Below are 25,541 nucleotides of genomic sequence, written 5' to 3'. Positions count from 1 at the left end.
GGATTCCTTTACTTGTAACCACTTGTTGTGATAATAGTGGAATTTCAGGAGTGGTGACCTGGAAATCACCCGATGGGGTTTTTACCGTTAGGTTTTTCTCATTCGTAAACAAATCACTGTGTCAAATTTATTTTCCACTGCATACTTAGTTTATTAGTGATTTGTTTGTGCTACCACGCATTTTCATGTTAATTAACTTAATTAATTCACTTGGCTAAATTAATTGGTTAATTTATCACAATGGGTCAATTCGTTTTTGGCCTATCATGAGTATAGATGCAATATTAAGTGTGCCTTTAATAAGGGTAAAACTTAAGACACAATGAGAGGAAACCAACCTTAGGGTTGGGCGGTTTTGGATGCCTAACACCTTCCTAAAACTGTTCCTTAATTCCAAACCTATATCCCTAGTAGTAAGACCAAAAATGTACTTCCTCGAAAGGACACAATATATATGGTTCCTAGAACATTGCAAAAACTAGGTGGCGACTCCACATTCTATTGTGTCTACACTCGAGGCTTCCCTTATTGTGCGATATGTGTTCTTGCTTCTCTCATTTCTTTTCAACCATTCATCATTTGCATTCTTGTACATTGGTAAAATTCAAATGAAACACTTGTGTCAAGCTGGCCCTACTATTGGTGCTCTCATTGACCCTTCCCGTTTGCCCTAGTCGGTCCATGCTTATGGTCCTAATGGCTTTGCTCGAGGGCATCCCATTGGCCGTAATACAAATGTCATGGGCTACCCTTTTCCTAATGGTACTCAGGCGATGAGTTCTCTTTCATTCTCCCTTTACTTTTCTTACATCTTTCAACCTTTATCCTAACACTGTCTTCTTTCAATTCAACTTACCCTACAAGAGCATGAGGAGCTCGTTTGGCTTGTAAGGAACCTCAAGCTGGAGGTGACTGAGTACTCCCAGCAGTTGTACGACGATAAGGATGTTGGTGATGATGATAATGGTGGTGGTGGAGGTTCAGAGTCGACTCCAACTCATTAGCTGAGGAAGAGGCGGTTTTGGTGATCCTATAGATAGACACAAACACAAAAAGCATAGCATAGCTTTTTTTTTTTCTTTTTTTTTTTCTTTAGCATACATTCCTGCATTTTGGATTCAGTTTAAGACATTGGGTTGTATTTAAGAACATCTTTCACATTTATGCTTTTATTTGGGATATGTACTTAAATTACAAACTTTTGGAAACTTTATGCAATTCTACTATTCTTGATCTTCGATATTTGGAAATCTAGAGCTTGAATAATGCTTTAAGTAGTTTTCAAGGCTGTAAGACTTATAGGAGAAGCTTTAGGGAGAAAACATACTTAAAATAGGGGAAAACTTGGTTTTGCCTGCCTTCCAACGTAAGCAGACATGGGCCTGCATGCGCAGGTATTGACCATGCGCGCACAGTCTTGACTCTGCGTGCATGTACCCCGAGGGTTAAAAACCCTAATTTCCTCTCTCCAAGTCAAAAATAACCGTTAGGGTCTCTAAACCTTCACAAACACATTCTAAACTCAGTGAACATTTCTCCAAGCTTTCCGCAGCAAAACTTCTCTCCTTTAGAGGTCTTTGAGAAACTTAGCCATGGTTTCAAAGAGGCTTTCACTCCTTTTGGTCTCTTGCATCTTTCCCATATCATCAAGTCAAAGTGGGTGAATCTTTTCTCTCAATCCCTAATTTTGCCTAGGTCCTTGACCTAGTGGAATTCCTCTAACTTTCGCTTGGATTGCCTTTCGGTTTTCAACCCATCAAGGCTCCTTATATCGTCTTTTTATTTTCTTTTTTATTTTTTTTACTCTCTGTCTCTTTTCCTTTTACTCATGCTTTCTCTCCTTCTCTCTTTCCTTTTCCTGATATGGCCATATGAGAGGTTCCAATTGCTTTATCCAACTTTAGGATACAAGAAAAGAATTAGCGGCTATCATGAAGTGGGTTAATATAGTTAAAGAAGCTTACAAAGAGTCTAATCAAAGGAAAGAAAGACTAACTAGCCACCTTAATATGCCCCAAATTTTACTTTTCTGCGCTTTATGATTCTCATGTCTTTTCTTAAGAATTTTTTAAAGGACCGAAATGTTCCAAATCCCCTGTAAAAACAGTTTATCATCTTTTAATTTGAGCAATGAGAGAATCATCCATTTTATTATCTTTGTTTATTGTCATCATTTTTCTTTTTCTTTTTTCTTTTTTCCATGCCATGTAATTTTTACCCATGATGTCCTTTGAGGAATTTTCGCCATGCCCATGGTCTTTGCCCCTATCTTTTCCCTAGATCGCCATTTCGGATTTTCAACCTAGTAGGGTCCTTTTGCCTTAATTTTTGCCTAGGCCGCCCTTTCAAGTTTTCAACCTAGCAGGTTTTTTTTTTTATTTTTTTCAAGTGTTATGCCTTTGAAGCCTATCCATGTTGATTGGGTAAAGCATCTCTTCCTCATCCACACACAGTTATGATTGTGTGTGGATGTATTTGATCCTCTTATATCATTACTCTTCATATAATGATTTACTTATGCTCTCTCGCAAAATTTCACACACAACAGGCATACGCTTTGCTACTCTTGATACTATTGTATAGGTACAATGTGATTTGGCCATCACAAGGAATACATGTGGTAGTATATGCTTTCTAAATTGTCTAAATTTGTTTTTGAAAATAAAATTGGTTGGACTTGTTTAGTGTGTTTTCAATCTAGGAATGCTTTGCGTCTAGAGTTGATGATGTGTTTGAGTGCTAAACATGCTTCTTGGTTGCTTGTTTTGGTGTCTATCTTGATTGCATTCATCTTGTGTCGTTTCTCCTCCTTGAAAAACCTTGTATCAAGCTTCTCGATACATGCTCGATACCTCCTCGATACATGCCTCTTCTATCGAGATTTTTGGGTTTGTTCTCAATATCTCTCAATAAATAGCTCGATCCATCAAGCCAATTCTTTGGAATCTCTGACTGCTCGATAAATGCTCGATACCTCCTTGATCTATTAAGATCTTTTTGCTGTCAATACCTCTTCGATACCTCTTTATCCATAGAGATTTTGTTCTCAATAGATGCTCAATACCCTCTCTATCTATTGAGCTGCATTTTCTATATATACATATATATATATATATATATATTTGAGGTCCCACCCGATTTTTCTCAAACTCAAATATCTCAATCTCTATCTCTTGATCCAAACCACTCCTTTTCAACAAAAACCTTCCTCTGTTCAAGGTTTCATCCTAATCCAAGCTTCTTTCTCTTGGTAAATGTTCTTAATCTCTTCATCTTCCCTTCCTTCATGCATTTCATGCATTTAGACCTAGGTTTTCAAGTTTTAGGGAAAAATTTTAGGTTTTGAGTTCTTTGTGAAATTTTTGGGGTGGGTTTTGTTGTTTTGTTCTCTCATGATCATGCATTCATTCTATGTTCATTATAACAATGTTTCATGCATTCTAGGATTGTGTGACTGATTATATCTTGTGAGTGCTGTAGTTTGGATTGGGTTTTTACCCATGATGCATTTTTTCTTCATGTAACATGGTCGTGCATTTTTATGCATTGCACTTCATGTTTTCCTTCTTTCCTATGCCTTATTCTCTTTTGTATTTATGTGTTTCTTCTCTCTCTCTCTCTCCGTTTAGTTTCCTTCTTATGGCACCTAAAAAATCTCCCTCTACGAACCTAATAAGACGTCATGGTTCTTCTTCTTTTTCTTCTTCTTCTTCTTCTTCTTCTTCTTCTTCTTCTGTGAGGTTCCGTGATCAGAAGACCAAAAATGACTTCTTTGAGAACTTCTCTGACCGGGCGATTCATTCGGAATGCCAGGTCATTCTATCTGATTTTCCAAACACTCCTCTACCCAGTGCGTTTAGCTCTCGAGGTTGGGCTTCTCTATGTGAGATACCCAAGAGGTGTCCCGGTGTGTTCATTTAAGAGTTTTACTCCAACATGCACGCCATTGATACCTCTGTGCCTAGGTTTACTACGATTTTCGGGGGTAGACAAATCGTAGTTACCTCGAAGTTCATTTTCAATGTACTACATGTTCCTAAGGTTGATCATCCTGATTACCCTAGTCATTGTCGTCTAAGTTTTGTCTCTCAAGACGAGATGGCTTCACTCTTCTATGAGAAGGCCATGGTGTGGGAAGATGCTCTTAACTTCTCCACAACTGAGTTTGCTAAGGGTCCAAGGATCCTTAATATGGTGATGACCTTTGTTCTCACACCATGGTCTCACTAAAACACTATCACTGAGTCTCATGCTCGTTTCCTTCTTTCTCTTTTGGAAGATCTTTCTATAGATTTTCCTTCACATATGATAGTATCAATGATATATTGCTATCGAGACACAGTCACACATGATAAGCTCATCTTTTCTTCGGCTATCACATGCATGTCACTATTCCTCTCTCTTTTCCTTTCTATGCCATAGGTGCCACTAGCTAGGAATCTATTAAGAGGAGCGACGCAGCTAGCAGCCAAGTGGCCTTGTGTGAAGGATGATGTTGCCCCTACCCCCCGTTCGTCTTCATCTTCTATACTCTTATAGACACCTCATTTCGTACTCAGTTAATAAACTTTAGTCCCCAGTTCTAATGATGATCTTGAAATGTTTACAAAATGTAATTGAAATTATTTTGATAGTTTGGAAGTAATCACAACTCAAAAGTGCTCAAATTGCTTTGAAAACATTGCTGAAAAATGACCTTTACTCACTTTTTTTACCACAACTTTTGATTCACAAAGAATATTTAAGTAATGTTTGTCTCATTGGAAAGTAGATATCTTGGGCTTCAATTTGAACATAATTTTTTCCAAATTTGGGCTTAAATTGAGTGAGTTATGACTGTTTAAAGTTGGGCTAACTAGGCAATCTGATTTTCTAGGTTTTAAAACTTCATTTTAAGGGCCCAAACATAATGTTTTGATATAGGCCGGCCCATGGACCCTTGAGAACGTCCAAAGATCTTTAAAAAGTCTGAAAACCCTAATTTTAACTTATAAATACTCGTCTTATACCTCCAATCAAAACCTTAGCTAGAGAAAACCATTTTTAGCCTCCATCTTCTCTAAAACCCTAATTCTCTTTTCTAAAATACACACACAACACCTTTGCACGTTTTTTACAAACTAAAAACCTCTCTTTAGTTAGTTCTAAGGCAGAAACTATTTTCCAAATTTGATTTCTCAAAAGCCTTTTCAAAACTAATCTTGTTTTTGAGTTGTGATTACCTATAAACTATTGAAATCTTCTTTTACCTTGATGTCTCATTGAAGCTTGTTGTGTAGGCACTGAGGAGCTGGTTAAATATCAATCAAGTTTGTATTCCATAGCAAGGTGAGTTTCTCTTCATGGCTTTTCCTTGATTTGGTTCTTTTATAATTTGTGTTTTTGTTGTTCTTAGTTAATTTATATGTTATTCATGCATAGAAATATTTTGTTTTGTTTGATTTTATTTTGTTTTTTCTCATCATGTTTTGATTGGAAAGTCGATATGATTTGATATATTGATGAATATGTTTTGATGTGTTAAGTGTTGCTCTTGTTTGTTGTTAGATTCAATGCATGTTTCGGAATAGATTTTGTTTTGCTTTTCTTTGATATCTTTGTTATTAGTTTAGGTTGTTTAGTTTTATATTAGAAGCATGTCAGGTTTAGTTTGATTGTTATTTTGTTGCTTTCTTTAAAATTGTGTTTCTGGGCACGTATGCGTGCGCATGCTTATGTATGCGTACACATACTTGTGCCTCGAAATGCAAATTTAGGGTTCTTGCAATTTTGATTGTTTTGCTTAGTTCTAAATCCTCCGTTTAAGTCTCGTTGAGTCTAATTTTCACATGTTTAGGCCAAGGGTTAGTAGAACAGCATGTTTCACATGCTTTGATTGTTAAATTGATAATTAGGTTTATATCTTGGTTGAATCACATGAACATACATTGATGTATAGGTGTTGTGGTGCTATGAGGTAAGTGAGGTAAGTCATGCATAATTACAAGAACATGCATTTGATTGGGATGATAAGCATGATATGGTTTATGAACATGATGAATATGCTTGGCTAATACCATGATGCTATGCTTGGATGTTTGGGTTATGCTTGATATTAATGCCTTGTTGATGCTACCATATTGTGATATGCTTGATGCCTTGGATGAGATGAGATAGATGTATGCTTAGGTTGTGATATGCTATGATAGATGAGTGATTAGGTTTTGGGATAATTGATGCTATGTTGATTGTTAGATGTATGCTAGTGTGTGTGTGAGTATAAATACAATATTAAGTGTGCCTTTAATAGGGTTAAGACATAAAACATAATGATGAGAAGCCAACCTTAGGCTTGGGCAGTTTTGGGTGCCTAACATCTTCCCAAGACCGTACCTTAACTCTGAACACATATCTCTAATCGTAAGATCAAAGGTCCTTCCTCAAGAGAATGCTATATATATGGTTCCTAGACTATTGCAAAAACTAGGTGGCAGCTCCCCCTTGTGTCCATAATGGCGACTCTACTAGGGATTGTGATTTAATTCCTATGTGTCCTAGGTCTTAACCTTAATAAAGACTTATTCAATACTTGTTTGCACACACTTCACATGGTTCGTTGTCCCTTAACTACAATTGGTAATGAGTGGGAAGATGGAAGGCTCCATTCGGGCCTAAATCTTTCGGAGTTCATCCCACCAACTCACAATCGGTGCCATCACCTATAATGGGCTTTAAATACATTGAAGTTTGCCACCAATCCACTATGGGGTCCACTTAGGCCCTCTGTTGGAATCATAGCCCATCAAGTTATGAGTGACCTACTTATATATCCATTTATCCTAAGGGAACCTACCCACACTTAGAGAAATCCTAGATCCTATCAATAAGAGGGTACCCTTTATATATCTCTTGTTTGTTTAACCATATATCTTGTGATCACCTAATTCTAAAGGATAAATAAAAGATGTAAAGGATTGGAGGATGACCCAAAAGTTGTGGCATGATGAGGATGGTGGAGATAACGATGATGAGGATGCTTCCGGCTCTGAGTATGATGATGAGAGGACTGCTTCTCAGTGATTCACCCTTTGTCACTCATGACAAAATGGAGGAGTAGTTTTGTATATGAGAGTACTCTTTTTGTTAAGGGGAGAGCTAGCATAAGGTTAGAACAATTAGGGGGAGAGTGCTTTGAGAGATGTAGCGAGGTTTTCATGTATCTTTTCTCACTTCAAGTACCATCGTCTTGTGACCACTTTTAGATACATTGTATTCTTTGATATATATTTGATGATGTATGTTTTCTTCACCTTTGTCTCACATGTGTTGTTTCTTTTCTATCTTTATACACATGTTTCTTCTTGTATACAACTTGTCTATGTTTCACACTTGATGCATTGATGAATCTTGTGTAAGTTTTTCAGATAAGACAGGTTGCAAGTCTATCATGCGATGATCTCTTTCCTTGCAAATTTTTTCAAGAGCTCGTTGTATTAGTTAGGCTTTTGTACTTTTCACTTTTCGGCTTTTGTAATACTTATGGAATTGCTGCTTTATACTTCTCTCATGATTATGCTTGTGGTTTTGTCATGGATTACCGAAGGGGGAGATTGTTATGGTCATATTTTATGTAATTGGCTAATCCTTTGACAAAATGCACTTTACTTATACTTAGATAGATGTGAGATGGGTTTAATATATCAAGAAATATGTTGCTCTAAGCATATCAAGTGTTCGTTTAAAAGTCATAAAGATTGGTATAAGAAACAAGTGAAGAAAAGCTGTTTATTAAGTCTCGACAGATAGCTCGACCGATGCCTACTATCGAGACTTAATATGAAACTTGATAGATAGCTTGACAACAGCTCGATCTATCGAGAACTACGATTTTCAGTTTTCTAGATCTCAATTTTGGCCCAGGCTTATGTATTTGTTTAGGGTTTCTTTTCTCACAACCCCAGAAATATATAAGACTTATTTTAAAAGCCATCAACACACGGATACAGAGACCAAGAGAGTTATTTTCTCTGTGAGAAGCTACTGCGTTTGTACGCCATAGGGTTTTGTAACCAAGTGCTTCCTGATCTTCATTATTGATGAAGTGAAGAATTTTGCAGCCAGCAACATCGTTCAAGTTGCTAGAGTTAGTTATGTACTGGGATCTATGCAAAAGGTTAGCCACAGATTGGAGATTTGTGCATCAAAGGAACGAATGCTACTATGAGATCAAATCTAATTGGGTATTGGAGCAAAGGTTCAACTGTAGGTTGGTATTTCGGGATAGGCCAGGGTTGTTGGCAAGATTTCTTATACTTGTAACCGTTTGATTGTTGATTAGTAGATTCTTAGGAATGATGACCTTAAAATCATCCGGTGGGGTTTTTGCTTTGCGAGAGGCTTTTCCCATTTGTCAACAAATCACTGTGTCAATTTAATTTCCGCTGCATTTAGTTTAATTTGTGATTTGTTGGTGCTTTCACGATTTGCATGCAATTGAACCTAATTAATCAACTTGGATAATTGAATTAATTAACTGGAGTCAAGCTATCTTAACTTAACAAATCCTAAAACCTAAAAAATTATGGAAATACCCCTGAAACTTAAAAATGACCAAAATACCCCCGAAACCTAACAATGATCAAAATACCCCCTATACCTAAAAATGATCGAAATACCCTTGAAATCTAAAAAATGACCAAAATACCCCCTAAACCTAATAATGACCAAAATACCCATGAAACCTAAAAATGACCGAAATTCCCCTGAAACCTAAAAAATGACCAAAATACCCCCCCTAAACATAAAAAATGACCGAAATACTCCCAAAAACCTAAAAATGACCAAAATACACCCCCCCCCCCCCGGGAACCTAAAAATTACCAAAATACCCCTTGATGACCAAAATACCCCGAAAAATTTAAAATGGCCAAAATACCCCCTAAAACTAAAAAATTACCAAAATAATCCCTAAACCTAAAAATTGATCAAAATACCCGTGCAACCTAAAAAAATGACTGAAATACCCTCAAATCAAAAAAATGACAAAAATACTCCCAAAACCTTTAAAATGACCAAAATACACCCAAAACCTCCAAAATGACCACAAATAACCCGAAAGCTATAGAATTGCCAAAAATACCCTGAAACCTCTAAAACGACCAAAATACCCCTCAAAATATCTAAGATGACCAAAATACTACTAAACTTATAAGATGAACAAAATGCACTTGAAGCCTCTAAAATTACCAAAATAGAGGTTTGGGGTATTTTGGATGTTTCGAAGGTATTTTCATCAATTTAAGGTTCTACGAGTATTTCGGTAATTTTTTAGGTTTCGAGGGAATATCGGTAATTTTTTAGGTTTTAGGGGTGTTTCGTTAATTTTTAGATTTTAGGGCTATTTCAGTAATTTTCTAGGTTTCTAAGGTATTTAATTTTAGTCATTTTTTAGGTTCAAGGTACTTCGGTCATTTTTTAGTGTTTGGGGGTATTTCGGTCATTTTTTAATTTTTGGAGGTATTTTGGTCATTTTTTAGGTTTCGTGGGTATTTCAGTCATTTTTTAAGTTTTGGAGATATTTCGGTCATTTTTTAGGTTTCAGTGTCTTTTGGTTTTTTGTTTTTTTTTGCTTTAGGTTTCAAGGGTAATTCGATCATTTTTTAGGTTTATGGTGTATTTTTATCATCTTATAGGTTTAAGGGGCATTTTTGTCATTTTATAGGTGTCAGGGGGTGTTTTGCTCATTTATAGGTTTCAGGGGTATTTTTGTCATTTTTTAGGTTTAGAAGTTATTTTGGTAATTTTTAGGTTTTGGGGGTATTTCAGTTGCTTTTTTGTTTCAGGAATATTTTAGCCATTTTTATGTTTAGGGGGTATTTTGGTCATTTTTAAGGTTCTAGGAATATTTCAGTCATTTTTTAGGTTTTGGGGGGGTATTTCGGTAATTTTCTAGATTTAAGGGGGTATTTTTGTCAATTTTTAGTTTTCAGAGTATTTCGGTCATTTTTTAGGTTTCAGTGGTATTTTGGTAATTTTTAGTGTTTTTTTTTAGCACATTTTGTTTTGTTTCTAAGGTTTAGGGGTATTTTGGTAATTTTAGAGGATTTTAGGAGTACTTTGGTCATTTTCAAGTTTTAGGGTATTTTGTTAATTTTGATTATTGGGTAATTGTGTGGGTTGGCATTTAAAAAAACACAATACCAAAACACATATTTATAAATAAATAAATAAACCATCAACCTTAATTAAAGTTAATTATAAGAAAGAACAAAAATCCACCAAGAGAGAGAGAGAGAGAGAGAGACTACTCACAGCTTTTGTGTGGGAAAAATATGGATTAAATGGGAGAAATGATATCAAGTTTATACAAAATAAAATGTGGAGAAGAATAGTCAAAATATAATGGTATGTTTGATACACTGAATGAGGATTATGATAGGAATTTTAATCTTTATTACTAGTAATAAAGTGTGATGTAATGTAATAACTAAACCTATATCTAGTAATAAATGTGTTGTGAGTTATAACATTAAATTGAAACTTAACATTTATTTTAGGAAATATTTTACTCCTACAATTATATCTCCTTAAAAATTTTCATTTTTAAATTTAAGAGAGATATGTGTTATTTTTTATGATTTTTTATTTTTATAATTGTTAGATGTATATGGAAAGTTTGCTTATTTGAAAATATATTAAATTTTAAAATTATTGCACTTACTAAGGAATAGCTAATACAACCTTTTAAAGAGGAATAGTTATTCCTCATTTTGAAGAATAGCTATTCATAAGAAATGACTATTCCTTGTAATAAAAACATAACCAAACTAAAGAATAACTAAACCATAAGAATAATCATTACATTACAGCACCTATTACAGTCTACCAAATATGTCCTAAGAAAGAGAAAATAATGAAAGAATGAAGTGTAACAGTAAAATAGAGAATAGTGGGGAGATAAAAAGGCAAAAAGAGAGGGGGAAAGTTGAAGAAAGTGTAACAGTTGGTGTGGACTAATAGAATGAAAAATAGTTTCTTTTTTTTAAAAAAAAGAGTAGGGGGAAGAAAATTTTAAAAATAGAAAAGAAGATATAAAAATAAGTGGATAATGTGGTTGCTAATATGGCTCAATAGAAGCGTAGCAACAATAAATACTACACTTCAACTTTTAGATATAGTGGGTGTTTGGATAGTGTTTTGTGTCCATATTTTGCGCGTTTGGCTGAAAATTACCTGGGTCCCACGTTATTGTTCATGAACCCCACAAAAAGATGAAAAACGCAAATAAATTATTTTGTACTGTTAGCGTTATTATTTAGCTGAAGCTATAGTACTTTCAGCCCAAAAAATTAGTTAGCTTATAAATTATTTTGTTACAGTACTTTCAGTAATAAGTTTTCAGTTTTCAACAAAATAAACGGTATCCAAACAGACCCGTAATAATATAAACGACAGTGGGTTCAAAGCGTTAATTAGAAGACTTGAACCATAAACCTCATGGATCACGAGCCCTGAAAAACAATAGACTAAACTCTTGGGTTAGTAACTCCAAACGGACCCATAATAATATAGATGAGAGTGGGTTCAAAGCGTTAATTAGAAGACTTGAACCATAAGACGAGGAAGCGGAGCTTTCGTATAAGCAGCAGCTTCCCCCGACCGACTAAAATACAACAGTTGCGACCTACTTTGATTCAAAAGAAAGGCGAAGGGTTTGGCAACAAGCAAACGGCTTTCTATCATAGTCGTAAGGGTTCCAAACCTTAACTACTTTAGTACCAAAGGCTGCTTTCGGTTGGTTTCATAAGGGGGCTGTTCACTACAAGCTATCAGCGCTGTCTTAGATTGAACACGGCAATAAGATAAGTCGACGTTCAATCTCTAAGGCGGGTTTCTGCTGAGAACGGAATAGTGTTCGTGTCCAAAGGTGAACAACGCCCTACATCTGAATCACAAGGGCTAACTTCAGTGGTAGAAGCCCTGACTTACTTAAAAGCTTCTAGATTGGTTGGGTCTTCCGAAACGAAGGGGACTAAACAGAAACAAGAGGAATCCACCGAAGAAGATCCTTCTCTTTCTCTTTTTTCGGAAGAAAAGGAGGATCCGGACAAAATAAAAGCCTTGAAAAACAATAGACTAAACTCTTGGGTTAGTAACTTTTGAGTTGTTCAATGGTTATTTCGGTAACTTGCTGAATTAAGTTAACAATCACAAGTATGATTGAGAACTCCAACTAATTATGGAGCAAACCTTTTGAATCCTAGGAGCTGTACTTGGATCAAACATATTGGCAGGGACAGGAAGTTTACTGCCTCAATTCAGCAATGGTGCGGTGAGAACCAAGGCTTGAGGTTTTCGCTGGACATTTTTCATACCAAGGCAGACCAATTATGGTTCCTTTTATTTTCAACCACGCCTGCATTTACTATGCAAATTTGAAGTAAAGCAAAAAAACGTATCTACTACTCATTGGTGCGTGCCAGTACTGTTATGGAAGCACCTAAAAGTTCATCACACTCTCCAATTCAACCCTCATTAGAGGACCATTGGTATGTATATGACTATAATATTATATGTTATGCATTAAGCAACATGGAGCGAGAGAGAGAGAGAGAGAGAGAGAGAGATAGGGAGATCAAAGGTCACATAACTTCTACCATCTTGAACATCTAGTTCCATTGCTTCACACACACACACACAAGTATTTTGACACAGCCCAGACCCATAAGGGGGGTGGCGGGTTAAAAGAAAAAGAAAAAGTAAATGTTTCATAATGCCAGTAATAAAGAAAAATCCCCTATTTTACATTTTGAAACCAGTTCCTGGCTTAATGATTAAGGTTTCAAAATTTATAGTATTATATACAATATCTCCCTCACCAATGCAGGCACTTAAATATATCCTGTCAAAAAACTCTGTTTTAATGTCCAAACAATGCCAAAGAGGTAGTCAAGAGTTCAAAGACCAATTGTAGTCCTGGTATACAATATTTATTGGGCCTCCATCCCCCAAAAGATGTGTCAAAAGACCTGATTTAGTTGCATCCAAGTAATTGAGGATCCACTTAAGTATTTCTTTGTCATTTCCAAAATCCACATTGCACCTGCAGGGGAAATAGAACATGTGAAAATTCTATTTGAAAGGATCAATATCTTCCTATATAATTATCATCTGTGGCCTGATTAAACAATATCTGTAAATGTCAAAATGGTTGGAAGAACTAAACACTTTGTCACTCACCACTTAATAATTCGGGTGAGATACACAGTCCTCTTCTCCAAGTCCACCTCCATTCCATCACCCTGAAAGAACTCTCTTGCGGCACATCTTAATTCTGATTCAACTCCTTCAGGTGAGAAAAATCGGACAGTTGGGCTTGACCTTGTTCCATTGCAAAGCCCAAAGTGGACTAATGGATTTACTTTAGCAGGAGCAAGCTTGAATTTAGATGAATACAGTGATCAGTATTATAGACCATCTAATTAGAATGCAAGAAACTATTAAAGCATCATCTTCTCTCAAAAGTATGCTTAATGGGAGAGGGGTCACTAAAAGATTCAAATATCCTTGTTTTGAACATATTATTAATAAGTAAACAAATGCATTTCATTTTCAAAAAATGAAAATAGAAGTTAAAAACTTTCAAGAATACTTGAGAGTAAACTAGTACATGAGAGACTTATTTCCTGATATTTTATAATTGCAACATTTCTTTTGGGGTGGTGGTGGGGAGGAGAGCCTAAGAGAGGCAGATTGTTGTGTGTGTGTATATATATATATTATTTTTTTGACTTAGGAGAACTTCACTCAAAGTATATTGTACAAAAATTCTCATTGTATAACAATTAGTTGCACGTTGCAGAACATTCTATACAAACAATCCTCATTGTTAATCAAATTTCTATGGCAACTAACTCCACCTGCCAGAACCAAAGCCAGAAACTAAAGCTATCCAAAAACAAAGTCCAAAACAAAATATCATTTAGAGAAAAAGAGACTACATATTAGACACCTATAACGCGTAAGAATGAGAGAGAATGGTATATATTTGTAACAAAGATAAGTGAAAATAGTCACCTCCAAACGCTTGTCTCCAGTGCCGAAAGGCTTGAGCAAGGATAAAGGAGCTCTCCGGTTGCTTCTAAGGATCCCATGGTTAATTAAGTTAAGGGAATAGGGATACCCTCCTACCAAATAATGGAAGTCAGAAAAGAAGAATCTCCTATCAATTGCTCCCTCTGGACAACCTATCCTGATCACTGCATGGATGACCATGGCATTGTACAAGTTCAAAAAGAAGGCTAGCTTCTCATTTTCTGAGAGAGATAGTAGGTTCACCCGGTGAAGTTCTTGAGCCAAATTTACGTACCTGCATTTGGGAAATTGAAAAAAAAAAAACATCTATATATTTAGAGAATTTTAGTTTATTTGAATTGTACATGACTCATAATATAAGAAACAACTAATAATAATTTTGTAGGGATTGCATGCCATCAGGCAGAATCTAACTCATTTCCTTCAAAGAAGAAACTACTATGATGGCTAATTTATATATATTTTTTATGAAGAATCTGTCACGTGATAATTGATGCACCTTGTAAACATTAACTTGTATTGAAAGGTAGGACAAATATCAATATATGTTTCAGGACACACGCACAACAATTTCTTCCAAATGACAGAAGAATCCCTACTATCACGAATTCGCACCACACAGCAAATTTAACCAAAAAAACCACCTTATTAAGCAGGAGAGATACGAACATTAACTTGTGAAAAAGTAGGACAAATAATTGATTTCCAACATAAGTTTCCGGACAGTCAACATACGTGTACATAAAACATTTTTCTTCCAAATGAAAAGAAATAATCCCTAACATGACAGATCCCCACCAACCATAATGAATTGATCCCAAAAACTTCCTTATTAGGCAGGAGGGATACCACTTGGCTACCAAGGCCAAAGAAAATTCCCACAGATTATTTGTCATTTAGATTTTTTTTTTTTTTAATTGCTATAAGAAATCTAAGAAACCCATTCATCAGTTAGAGCTAACTAACAAATCGACAAAAGATAATTGTTGTAAAACGTAGGTCCTATGCTATGATGCAGGTCTCATTCTTTTACAAAAATTATAACCAATCATACTCCAGTTACTATTTCAATAAGCACTTCAGTATCATCATTATAGCCATAACATCTATTTCTATCTATCTGATGGAGGGAGCACAACCAAAATTATTTCAAAGTTCAATTTTTTTCTTTTTTGAGATTAGGAATTTTTTTTTTTTTTTTTGGTTTAATGGATTCCTTATTGAATTTTGAATTTGTGCTTTAATGTTGTTGAAGATTTTATGCTGCCACAAGTATACATCCTAGTACCATGCGTTCGCAGACTATGCTTCCACGCCAGAAGCAAATGAAGGCATAAGATACTTTCCTTCTTAATTAACATTTTCTCCAACTAGTCTGATTGTGCTACATAGATTATTGTTGTATTGGAATTGTATACAATGAATTCCCTTTACCTTTTTCCCTTTTTTTTTTTAATATGGTTTTGCATGATTCATGAATCTTCCATTTTCTACTTGCCAGTTCAATCTCCAGCATGTGATGTATAGGCTTACATATCATCCATTATGGTCATTTCTGCAGCTCATTTGCATGCATGATAGAATGAGTGAATGACTGAACTGAATTAGCCTATAGGATCTACGGCATACCCCAATGTTTTGAGACTTAGGCTTTTCTTCTTGTCATTGTTATTGTTGTCTACGAAGTAAGCACAAAAGTTAAGATGAAAAGGTATTGAAGTGTCTGCATTACAACCTACTGGTTAAGTAAAACATTTTCTTCTCCTTTTTGGTGGTTTGTGGTTTTGGGGAGGGCGCCCCCAAGGGTATGTACATATGTAACAACAGACTTCAAAGTTAAAAAAAAACAAAAAAAAAAAAAACGAAAGCATTTCCTCAGCATTCCTAACATATATGAAATTAGAAATTGACAATATAAGCTAATTGCTGCATAACTTATAAAGTGTTGGAGAACAAAATGAAATTATAGATGGAATAAAGTAAATCCAAGAGGAACATTGAGCGTACCTCCGAAATTCTTCACTGTTACTGATGGCCTTATAATCAACATGGCGCCTGTCATCAGAGGCATAGGACTCCAGTATGGCAGTCATTATCTTCGTGAGCCTTTGCGCAATCATAGTTGCAGGCTTTGGTTCACTGTCATTTATAGATCCTCGGAAATTGAAGCATTTGGGAATAAATGGTTCGTGCTCAAGGAAACGATAAAAATGGTTCCCATCTTCAAAATCATTTTCCCTACAGAAATAACTAACCATTAATGAAACTTGTGATTGGCTAAAAAGGTATACTACAAGTACTTAGTTTCCTTTTCTTTTCTTTTCTTTTTTTGGGGGGGGGGGGGGGGGGGGGTTGTTGGGAAGTGATCCAGTCAAAGAGACATGTTCTTACCCAAAAACGTGATGAATAAAATGCTTCCTGGCAAGCTGCAATCCAATGTAAACAGCCTACATTTGTTGTAGCACAAAATTTATTAGACATTTATGTAGGAGAGACAAGCCTAGATATCTTTCTTTTTTCTTTTTTCTTTCTTTTTTCTTTTTTTTTTTTTTTTCACAGAGAAAGTGGCTACAGAAAATATAGTCAGAACAACAAATCATAACTATGGCACATAGCAACATTAGTGCATGTACTCAGTTTCCCTACAATTGATCTGTGTGGCAGTTAATTTTTGCAGACATTATAACCCAAATCTTACCATATTCCTATATATAGAGATTCTCTACATATTATTAGATACAAAGGAGTCTTAATACTAATTTGTGCACATAAAGAAAGAGTACTCGAACAAAGCAACCATCCTTAAATTGCAATACCTACTTTAAAGGTATCAGCTTTCTTTGCACTCCCAATTGTACAGAGTACCGTTTGGGTGCGCATCACAATTGCCAAAGCCAAGAATAAGATCAAGGAAACTTGAACCATTTTTATTCAATTTGAGCTTATAAGGTCAGTTTTCAACTTTTATATACAACTTTTTAGAACTTCACTTTTTTTATTTTTTTATTTTTTTAAGTACAACTATACTTTAACACAATTAAAAAAAAAAAAAAAAATCAACAAAAGACTAAATAAATTATACCCAAATGGACATACATCATCATCCCCTGTAAATTGGAACTTTTCAAAATTGACTAAGGCCGAAAATTGTGGCCTATAACATTAAGTTAGGGCAATGCTCGACCTAGTTTATGCTGAACATGAAAAGCAAAAGAGAACTAGGCTAAGGACAACACACAACTGTACATGTGAGATCACAAATCACGTCTAGCATGTTGAACAATGATGACCTTACTGGACCCTCCCCTCTGAAAAAAATAATTAGAGCAGCTAGTACGTTATGCTCACCCAATGAATCAATGATGTTTATTGTTTTTCTTTTAAGTCTAGTTAAAATCTCAGATTAAGAATCAAACAATTCGATAAAGTTAAAACCAGATTAGGAAAAAAGCTCTATAGCTAGAATAGAAAAACTACAGAACCAAATAAAAAATAAAAATTAAAGAAACCCTCAAGATCTAATCATCAATTTTGAATGCTGCGTGTGACATTATCAACTAGGGTATAACTTGAGGATATTCCTCAACATTTGATGTCAATCAAAAAACATAATTGATAGAATTCACCAAAGGTTATATATATAGTGAAGAGAAAATGTTGTATAATAAATTGTTTCCTCTGGTGAAACTTGATAGACAAAGGTAGAGAGCACAAAAGGCCAAAGACATTGACCAATGCATGTTTTACTTTTTCACGAGTATGGGCTGGTGTGGGGATGGGGGGAGGAGCCAACATTTGAAAGTGTCCTCCATCATGGTATTTTGGGAGTTGGGACCCTCTCAAACTTTTTAAGGAGTGGGTGTGGGACTCATTCATTCTTAACCCCTGGGTTGATATAAGGTAAATGTGGTCCATATGATGCACAATCTCCACTCATAAATTAGGAACCATTCTGTACAAAATTCAAAAGTTGAACAATCAGAGAGCCACTGGGACGGGGGTCCATTTAAGTGAGAGGACCCAGTCATAGACTCTTTTTTAACAATTAATAGTCTTTCCAAGAGTTTGGTTAACACTAATTTTTACTTAATTAGTGTGTGTATATATATATATATATCGTCATCATTATCTTAAGGGATAGATCGACCTCATAATTTCTTATTGGATATACCATTGAAATCTCATTATAAAGACTGGCAAGTGGCCACTAATAATCACCCGCAACGCGGATTGAATCTTATTAAAAAATTAAATATCAGACCGAATAATAAAATTATATGGGGAAGTCTTATGTAGCAATGTAGGACAATTCAGGGAAGCTCTTATTTGGGTACGAAATTAAGGACTAAAACAAAAATTAGTTCAAAAAATAATATTTTTCCAGTCACACAATATCTCAACAATTGTCAGAAACTTGTAAAAAAAATATTATCTCACTAAAATTGTATCATATATTATTAATAATATTTTTGTGAATCTAGAGATGTAGAAAAGGCAAAAAAGAAAAAAGAAAAGAAAGAAGCCCATATGAATATTTTTTTTTTTTTGATAAGCCCATATGAATATATTTATTAGACAATCTAACAACATTTGTAAGCAAGCTCATAGTCATAGGTAGGCAATAAATAAAGTAAGCAAAAGTGCAACCGTGGCTCTATTCCCTACCAAAAAAGAGTAAAAGTAAAACCATGGCTGGCACTGTCTAAATATGATAATAAGAGGAAGATTATTATGAACTCCAATGTCCCATCATGAATTAATAAATTAAGGACTTTAATTCCCTTACAGTAAACGAGGTTGTTATCCACGGCTATCATGCCGCGCAGTGTGTTGTCATCATTAATGTCGCCAATAGGAAACACAGACTTCTCTTGGTCTGTGTAAAAGGACAGCTTCGGCTCTTTGCCTTTGGAAATTCAATGCTACTCTTGATCTTTTGTTGGTCCGCGACTTTACTTACGCGCAGTTTTCAGTTTACGTTTGGACACTTCGAATATCAAAACCCAAATTTAAAATATCAACGTCAAAGCAAATGACACACACACACACGCGTATTATCTCCTCCGACTTCATCATCATTCCAAATACAAATCTACCCTCCTATTATTATCACATTTTTCTTTATTTTTTATGTTCTATTCTATATATAATATTTGATAATAATTATATTAGTCATTTCCTATTATTATTTTTTGCGTTTTTATGTAAAATTATATATTCTACTATTGATTTTATATATTTTTTACTATAACATAAGATTTATCAAAATTCTAATATAAATTTAAAATATAAAATAAGCCAAACTTAAGCTAGGTTTGGATCCGCGTTTCCCACCCAGTGTTTGCGTGTTTTTTTTTTTTTTTTTTTTAAGACTAACGTCTAGTGCACTGTTCAAACAGTAAAAAATAAATAAACAGTATTTTTTCACACATTTTAAAATTATTTTACTATAGTGTTTTCAACAAAATAAATTGTATCCAAACGAACCTATACTGATTTTATAACCAAGATTTCGTATAGTGATTTTATAACCAGGGGAGGCATAATGAAAGTAAATTGGTTTGGTGGTTTTTTTGGTCTGTTGATTTGAAGTTGACCTCAGCAAAATCCCGCATTCTCAGGTTAACAGGCCCTACTACCAAATTAGATAAATAATTTATTTTAAAAAATTTAACTATATAATTAAACTTAAATTCAATTAACAAATATATAGTAATATAACAAAAAACCTCACATTTGTGGGACCAATCTCCACTTTAAAAAATAAAATTAAGTGTTGTAATATCGTGATAAAACAAAAATCAGGATATTTTGATTTTTTTTTTTTTTTTTTTGAGAATAAAGTATTTTAATTTTAACTATATTATAAATGAAAGATATAAATGTACGGCATGCCAAGTTCAAAAAAAAAAAAAATATATATATATATATATATGTGGTATGCCGCAAACCACGTAATGACATAATAATAATAAGGTCATAGCTCTATCGTTTAAGCTAAAAAAAAAATAAGATTATCAAAAAAAGCTAAAAAATAATAATAATAAGGTGATAATAGTAGTGAATTGAGTAGAATTGAGAATTGAGAATTGAGGTAATACCTTTTTACGGCCACAGTCAAAGTGATTAATGAGGACCTCCACCATCTCTCTCCCAGAGAAGCAGTTTTTAACAATCTTCATCCTCATCAGACGGTCCTGAATGGGCAATCTCTGCCTCAACACTTTAACGATAGAAACCATCTCGTCCGTCGATTCTTCCTCCTGATCATCAAACCCGTACACAGGCGATGCGGGTGCAGCATCGTCCGATGGACATTTCGTACTCAACATTTCCTTCACCCTCTGATCGAAACCACCGCTGTTCCTCAGCGAATTCAAAGCCACCAAACCCCCAAACAACTTGTCGTTGAAGAATATCTGTGGTACGGACGAGGTTCCTGTCCTTTCCACCAGCTCTTTCTCTCTTTCCGGATACACCTCGATGTTTATTTCCACGTATTTCAATCCCTTCTCCCGAAAGAACCTTCGAACCGCTGTGCTGTCTCTGCAATTCGACCGAGAAAAGAAGCTGATTCGACCTTTCAGTTCCATGTCGTTTTTGTGTTTTACGATAACCTTTAGCCCCGACAGATCGAACTGCGTCACGTCGTTTTCGTTGTCTTTGTCGTCGTTGCTGTTCTCCTTCAGCGACGACAGTCGTTTTACGATTGCTACGGAGAACTCGTTGCTTCTCTCTCTGATGAACTTTCCGATTGATGATGCTCCGGGGATTAACGACATGTCGTTGTCGTTGTTGTCGTTGTTGTTTTCTGGATTAGAAAGGCCTCGAGGAGCCTCTGGCTTTGGGAGAAGTGAATGAGGTTGGAGGATCTTTACTACGTCGTCGTTGTTTATTGATGACTTGTCTGTCACCGACGACGACGTTTCGGTTATGTCGTCGGTGTCGTCTTCTTCTTCTTCGTCTTCTTCCTCTTCTTCTTCTAGTGGAACTTCTCTCTTCTCGATCTCGATTTCATCTCGAGCTTCTCCGTGATCATTGGCTTTTAATGAATCAGCGGATATTTCGATATTTTCCAACTGGGTTGATTCCATAACTGTGTTTGTTTCTTCAAAAACTAAAACCAGGTTGGGCACCAGAGTATGAGAGAAAAGTGAGAGGCGAAGAAAAGCTAAGGAATGAGAGGAATGCGATGAAAGCGGAGGGGTTTTATGGAGGAAAAGATATTGAGAGGTTTAATGCAACGGAATTTGGTTTTTTTTTTTTTGAATTTTGAAAATATAATTTTTTTTTTTTTTTAATAAACAAAATCCTTATCTCTAATTTTATTTAAATAATAAATACTCATAAACAAACTAAAGAAGAAGAGGTCAAAGAGGTTGAGACTCTTTCTTGGGCTATAGTCAGCTGGCGGCCCATTGAAACTATCTTCGGCCCCATTTTTCTCGTCTTTTACGGGTTCAATTAGGAGACTTTTGGATTTAAAATTTTGGGTGGACTAAGTTACCCCTTTGAGAACCCCAGGTTTAAAATGATATCCGATTAATTTGAAACGTGATTAGTTTAGATTAGTTTGAAACGTGACGTAAAGCTTGATGTCTCCTATTCAATTTACTATATTATTGATTATTAAATTTTTGAATATTTCAACTTACTATGTTTTTTTTTTTTTTTTTTGGGTAAAATAAATAAAGTTTAAAATGAAAAGAAAAATGACACACATGGCAAGTTATATATATTAAAAAAATAAAATTAAAGAAAGAACCCCTGTGGTTGTGAGAGTAGTGTGAGTTTGAAGCAAAGGGATTAGGGGTAATTTTGTGAATTTGGAAGGAGCGGTTATAGTGGCGATGATCTAGGGGCATGATGCCAAGTCTATCTCATTTGACTGGGCTAATTGTCAGTAAGTTAAGGGTCAAAGTGACGTCGTATCCTCCAAGTGGCGCCACTTATACCGCTCTAAATGGGAGCATCATCTCAGTGCTGATTCAGGAAATATACCCCTCAATCTCGACAATTTCAAACCAAATTGCATGCCCCAGTCATTAGGCTAGTGGCCACATTCAAAAAAAAATTAAAAAATTAGGCCAGTAGCCACCCAATAATTGAAAACTTAACTTATCAAAAATAAATAATTGAAAACTTAACGACGCAATAATAAGGAATTATTAGTTCATCAAAAAAAAAATTAATAAGGAATTATTTGCCTTAAAAAACAAGTGGACCAGTTCTTTTTTTTTTTTTTTTTTTCTTTTTTTACATAATAGGAGAATAAGTTTTAGTCACTAAAAAAAAACTACGACATTTTTTTTATAATAATTGAGATAGCATGTTTAGATTGATATATATAAAATAAAATGATATTAATAGTGAATTTTATATATTTATACAAAATTATATTTTACTAAGCACAACTTTTTTTCTCCAAAAAATAAAATTCACAACTTACCATCTCAATAAATTATAAAAAGAAAAAAATATATTGTAAAATTTTGTATGTATCTAATATTACTCAGAAACTTTAAGAAAGCCTAGAACCTTTAATTGCACCTATAATTATGGTGCTGATGAAGTATCAACCATTTTATGGTATAAATTCATTTAAAATAAATAAATTTGTGATATTAATATTAAATCATATACTCATCATCTTCTTGGGGAGGGGGGGGGGGGGTTTCAAAACTTTAGCTTTTAGCTAATTTTAAATATATACAATTTTTTTAAATATCACTTTTTCTATATAATTATACTTTTTTCCTATTATAAGAGTCTGTTTGGAATCTACTTATTTTACTGAAACTGAAAATTTTTACTAAAAGTATTGTAGATAAAGGTAAAAATTAGCTAAAATAATACAGTAGGACCCATGAATAGTACAAAAAGTGCAGTGAAGCCCATAAATAGTAATAAAAATAAACTAAATAGTAAAATAAGTTGACAAAAATAAATATTAACAAATGCACACTAAACATCCTGGGCAGTACCCTTTTTAGTGCATTTTGGTTTCCCCTGTCTCGCGGTTAGGGTACGTGGTTTGCTCAATCCCTTTGCCATTTGACATCGTTATTGGCAATAAATCAAGTATGCACGTGCCTCTAAAATAGAAGCACAAAAAAAGGCACCACCTGATTATAAATTCATGAACCATTTATTAACTCTGTGATGAAGATCTACACACCAGATTTAGTCAAAAGGAGGAGAGTAATTCAATTACCTTGTTTGGAAGTTTTTTAAAGAATGAGGGGGAGGAGTTTCAATCACCTCTAACCTCTTATTTCTAATTCCCCCAAATTAGAGAAATTTGGAGAGAGAGTAGAGTAGATAAATTATTGACTAAATAAATTTCTCAATTTACCCTTTCTAAATTAATAATAGACTAATGTTGCAAGTCTATTTTCAAATAGGTGTAAATTTATCTATTTTAATCATTTCCTCTCCTCTCCATCCTAATTTTTAAAAAACATCCAAACAGGGGGAAGGGCTAATTACTCCCTTCTCCCTTACTAATTTTAAAAACATCCAAATAAGGTGGAGGGGAACCATTCCCCTCTACTCTCCTCCCCACTACTCTCCTCCCCTCTACTCCCTCTCTAAACTTCCAAACAGGCCATAAGAAAGGAGAACCAAAGAGATGAGAAAACAATGATGGAGTGCCAACCAAAAAAAAAAAAGAGTCACCCAAATAGTTTGGTCAACCAATCATGTGAGGATTCTCAAAAATAAAAAAATAAAAATCTGAGAATCAATCGAATATCATCCAAATGTGTGAGCATCCAAGAATGTGGTCATCAATGAAGAGATTCGACATTTAATTTGAATTGAATAACTATCTTCATTAAATCTAAAGTATCTTCCCAAATTAGTCCTAACATTAATGGTCTGTTTGGATGTTTAAAAAATGAGGGAGAGTAGAGTAGAGGGAGGGAGAGTAATTCAATTACCTTGTTTGGAAGTTTTTTAAGAAATGAGAGGGAAGGGTTTGGAGGGGTTTCAACTACCTCTAACCCCTCATTTTTTATTCCCCCAAATTGAAGAGATTTGGAGGGAGAGTAAAATAGATAAATTATTGACCAAATGAATTTTCCAATTTACCCTTTCTAAATTAACAAAATTACAAACTGATTATATAAATAATCTTTGTTTGTTTCCTGAGAAAATTTAACACTATAAATGACAAATCTTCCCAGTGCTTTCTTACAAGCCAAACACAATTTCTACTAAATTTAGTATCTTTACAGTTTCTATCCAATATTTTCTCAGCAACCAAACAGAATAGAGAAACCCAAAACCGAATACTTAACCAAGTCTCTAATTGCATAGATCTAAAGATCCAATACCCAAATCCATAAACTAACATTTATGGATTTCAAAGTGGACACCCAGTAACTCATCAGCCTCTCCTCCGAATTTCCTTTGGGATTCAAGAATCGAGCCAAGCACGTGAGGATCTCCGATGCGACCTGGCTTTTGCCCTCTGAAATGTTCATTGTAACATTGATTATACACTGTTTCGAGCAAGCCGAACTCGTCGAAGCGACCGACAATGAAGACAAGGACGAAGAAGACGAAGTTGGCGAGAGCAAGATTGGTGGCTTCTGACTCGTTGGACTAATCAGGTTCTGAATCGTCTCGGACCACTCACTGTTAGTGTTGGTGATCACCGAAATGGCGTCGTTTTCAAAGCGATGAGGATGACGTCGTTTGTGTGAACGTTGAGATGAAGCAGAGAGTGGGCGAGCTTAGAGACTTGGAGTTTGTGTTGGCGGAAGGTTAGGGTTTCGCTAGAATTGGCGTCAATGAGAGCAAGGCTGTGTGGGGGAAGAAGAGGAGTTTTGGAAAAGGAAAGAGGTGAGAGAGAGGCTAGGATTGGTGGGGAGGTGAATCAGTGGTCTTGGGGATGTGTAGGTTTGGGTTTTGGGGTTGAAGGTGGCTACTACCATGGGTGTTTGGGGAGTGAGAAACTGTGGGAATTGTTTGTTTCTCGAGAAAGTTGAGGAAATTGGAGAAGATTTTTTATTTTTTATTTTTTATTATAATTTTTATTGAGGTAATAAAAATTATTTTATTATAGTTAATAGTAGTTTTATACTTTTATTAGTGGTATTTGATGGAATGAGAATGTTGATTAAATAATTATTTAATCTAACAAATTAATCATAGACCAATGTTGCAAGTCTATTTTCAAATAGGGGCAAATTTGTCTATTTAAATCATTTCCTCTCCTCTCCCTCCTAATTTTTAAAACATCCAAATAAGAGGAATGGCTAATTACTCCCTTCTCCCTTACTAATTTTAAAAACATTCAAACAAGGTAGAGGATAATCATTCCCCTCTACTCTCCTCCCTCTCTACTCCCCTCTACTCTCCTCCCTCTCTAAACTTCCAAACAGGCCATAAGAATTAAATGTACACTCTCCTCCCTCTCTAAACTTCCAAACAGGCCATAAGAATTAAATGTACACTTAGCT

General features: G+C 34.9%; 1 protein-coding gene across 1 annotated transcript; it reads right to left on the bottom strand.

Annotated features, from left to right (window-relative positions):
* Positions 1-12,620: 12,620 nt before the first annotated feature.
* LOC126717876 (uncharacterized) lies at positions 12,621-21,337 on the bottom strand. The gene is made up of 6 exons (XM_050419818.1): positions 20,175-21,337; positions 16,465-16,520; positions 16,081-16,311; positions 14,056-14,347; positions 13,219-13,415; positions 12,621-13,081 (listed from the first exon to the last, which is right to left on the bottom strand). The coding sequence occupies exons 1-6, from the start codon at positions 21,165-21,167 to the stop codon at positions 12,928-12,930; spliced, it is 1,923 nt and encodes a 640-aa protein (XP_050275775.1). The 5' UTR covers positions 21,168-21,337; the 3' UTR covers positions 12,621-12,927.
* Between the last annotated feature and the right edge of the window lie 4,204 nt (positions 21,338-25,541).

Source organism: Quercus robur, chromosome 3, assembly GCF_932294415.1.
Source record: "Quercus robur chromosome 3, dhQueRobu3.1, whole genome shotgun sequence".
Taxonomy (NCBI): Eukaryota; Viridiplantae; Streptophyta; class Magnoliopsida; order Fagales; family Fagaceae; genus Quercus; species Quercus robur.
The sequence above is the reverse complement of the archived record's forward strand: the minus strand, read 5'-3'. Positions and strand labels throughout refer to the sequence as shown.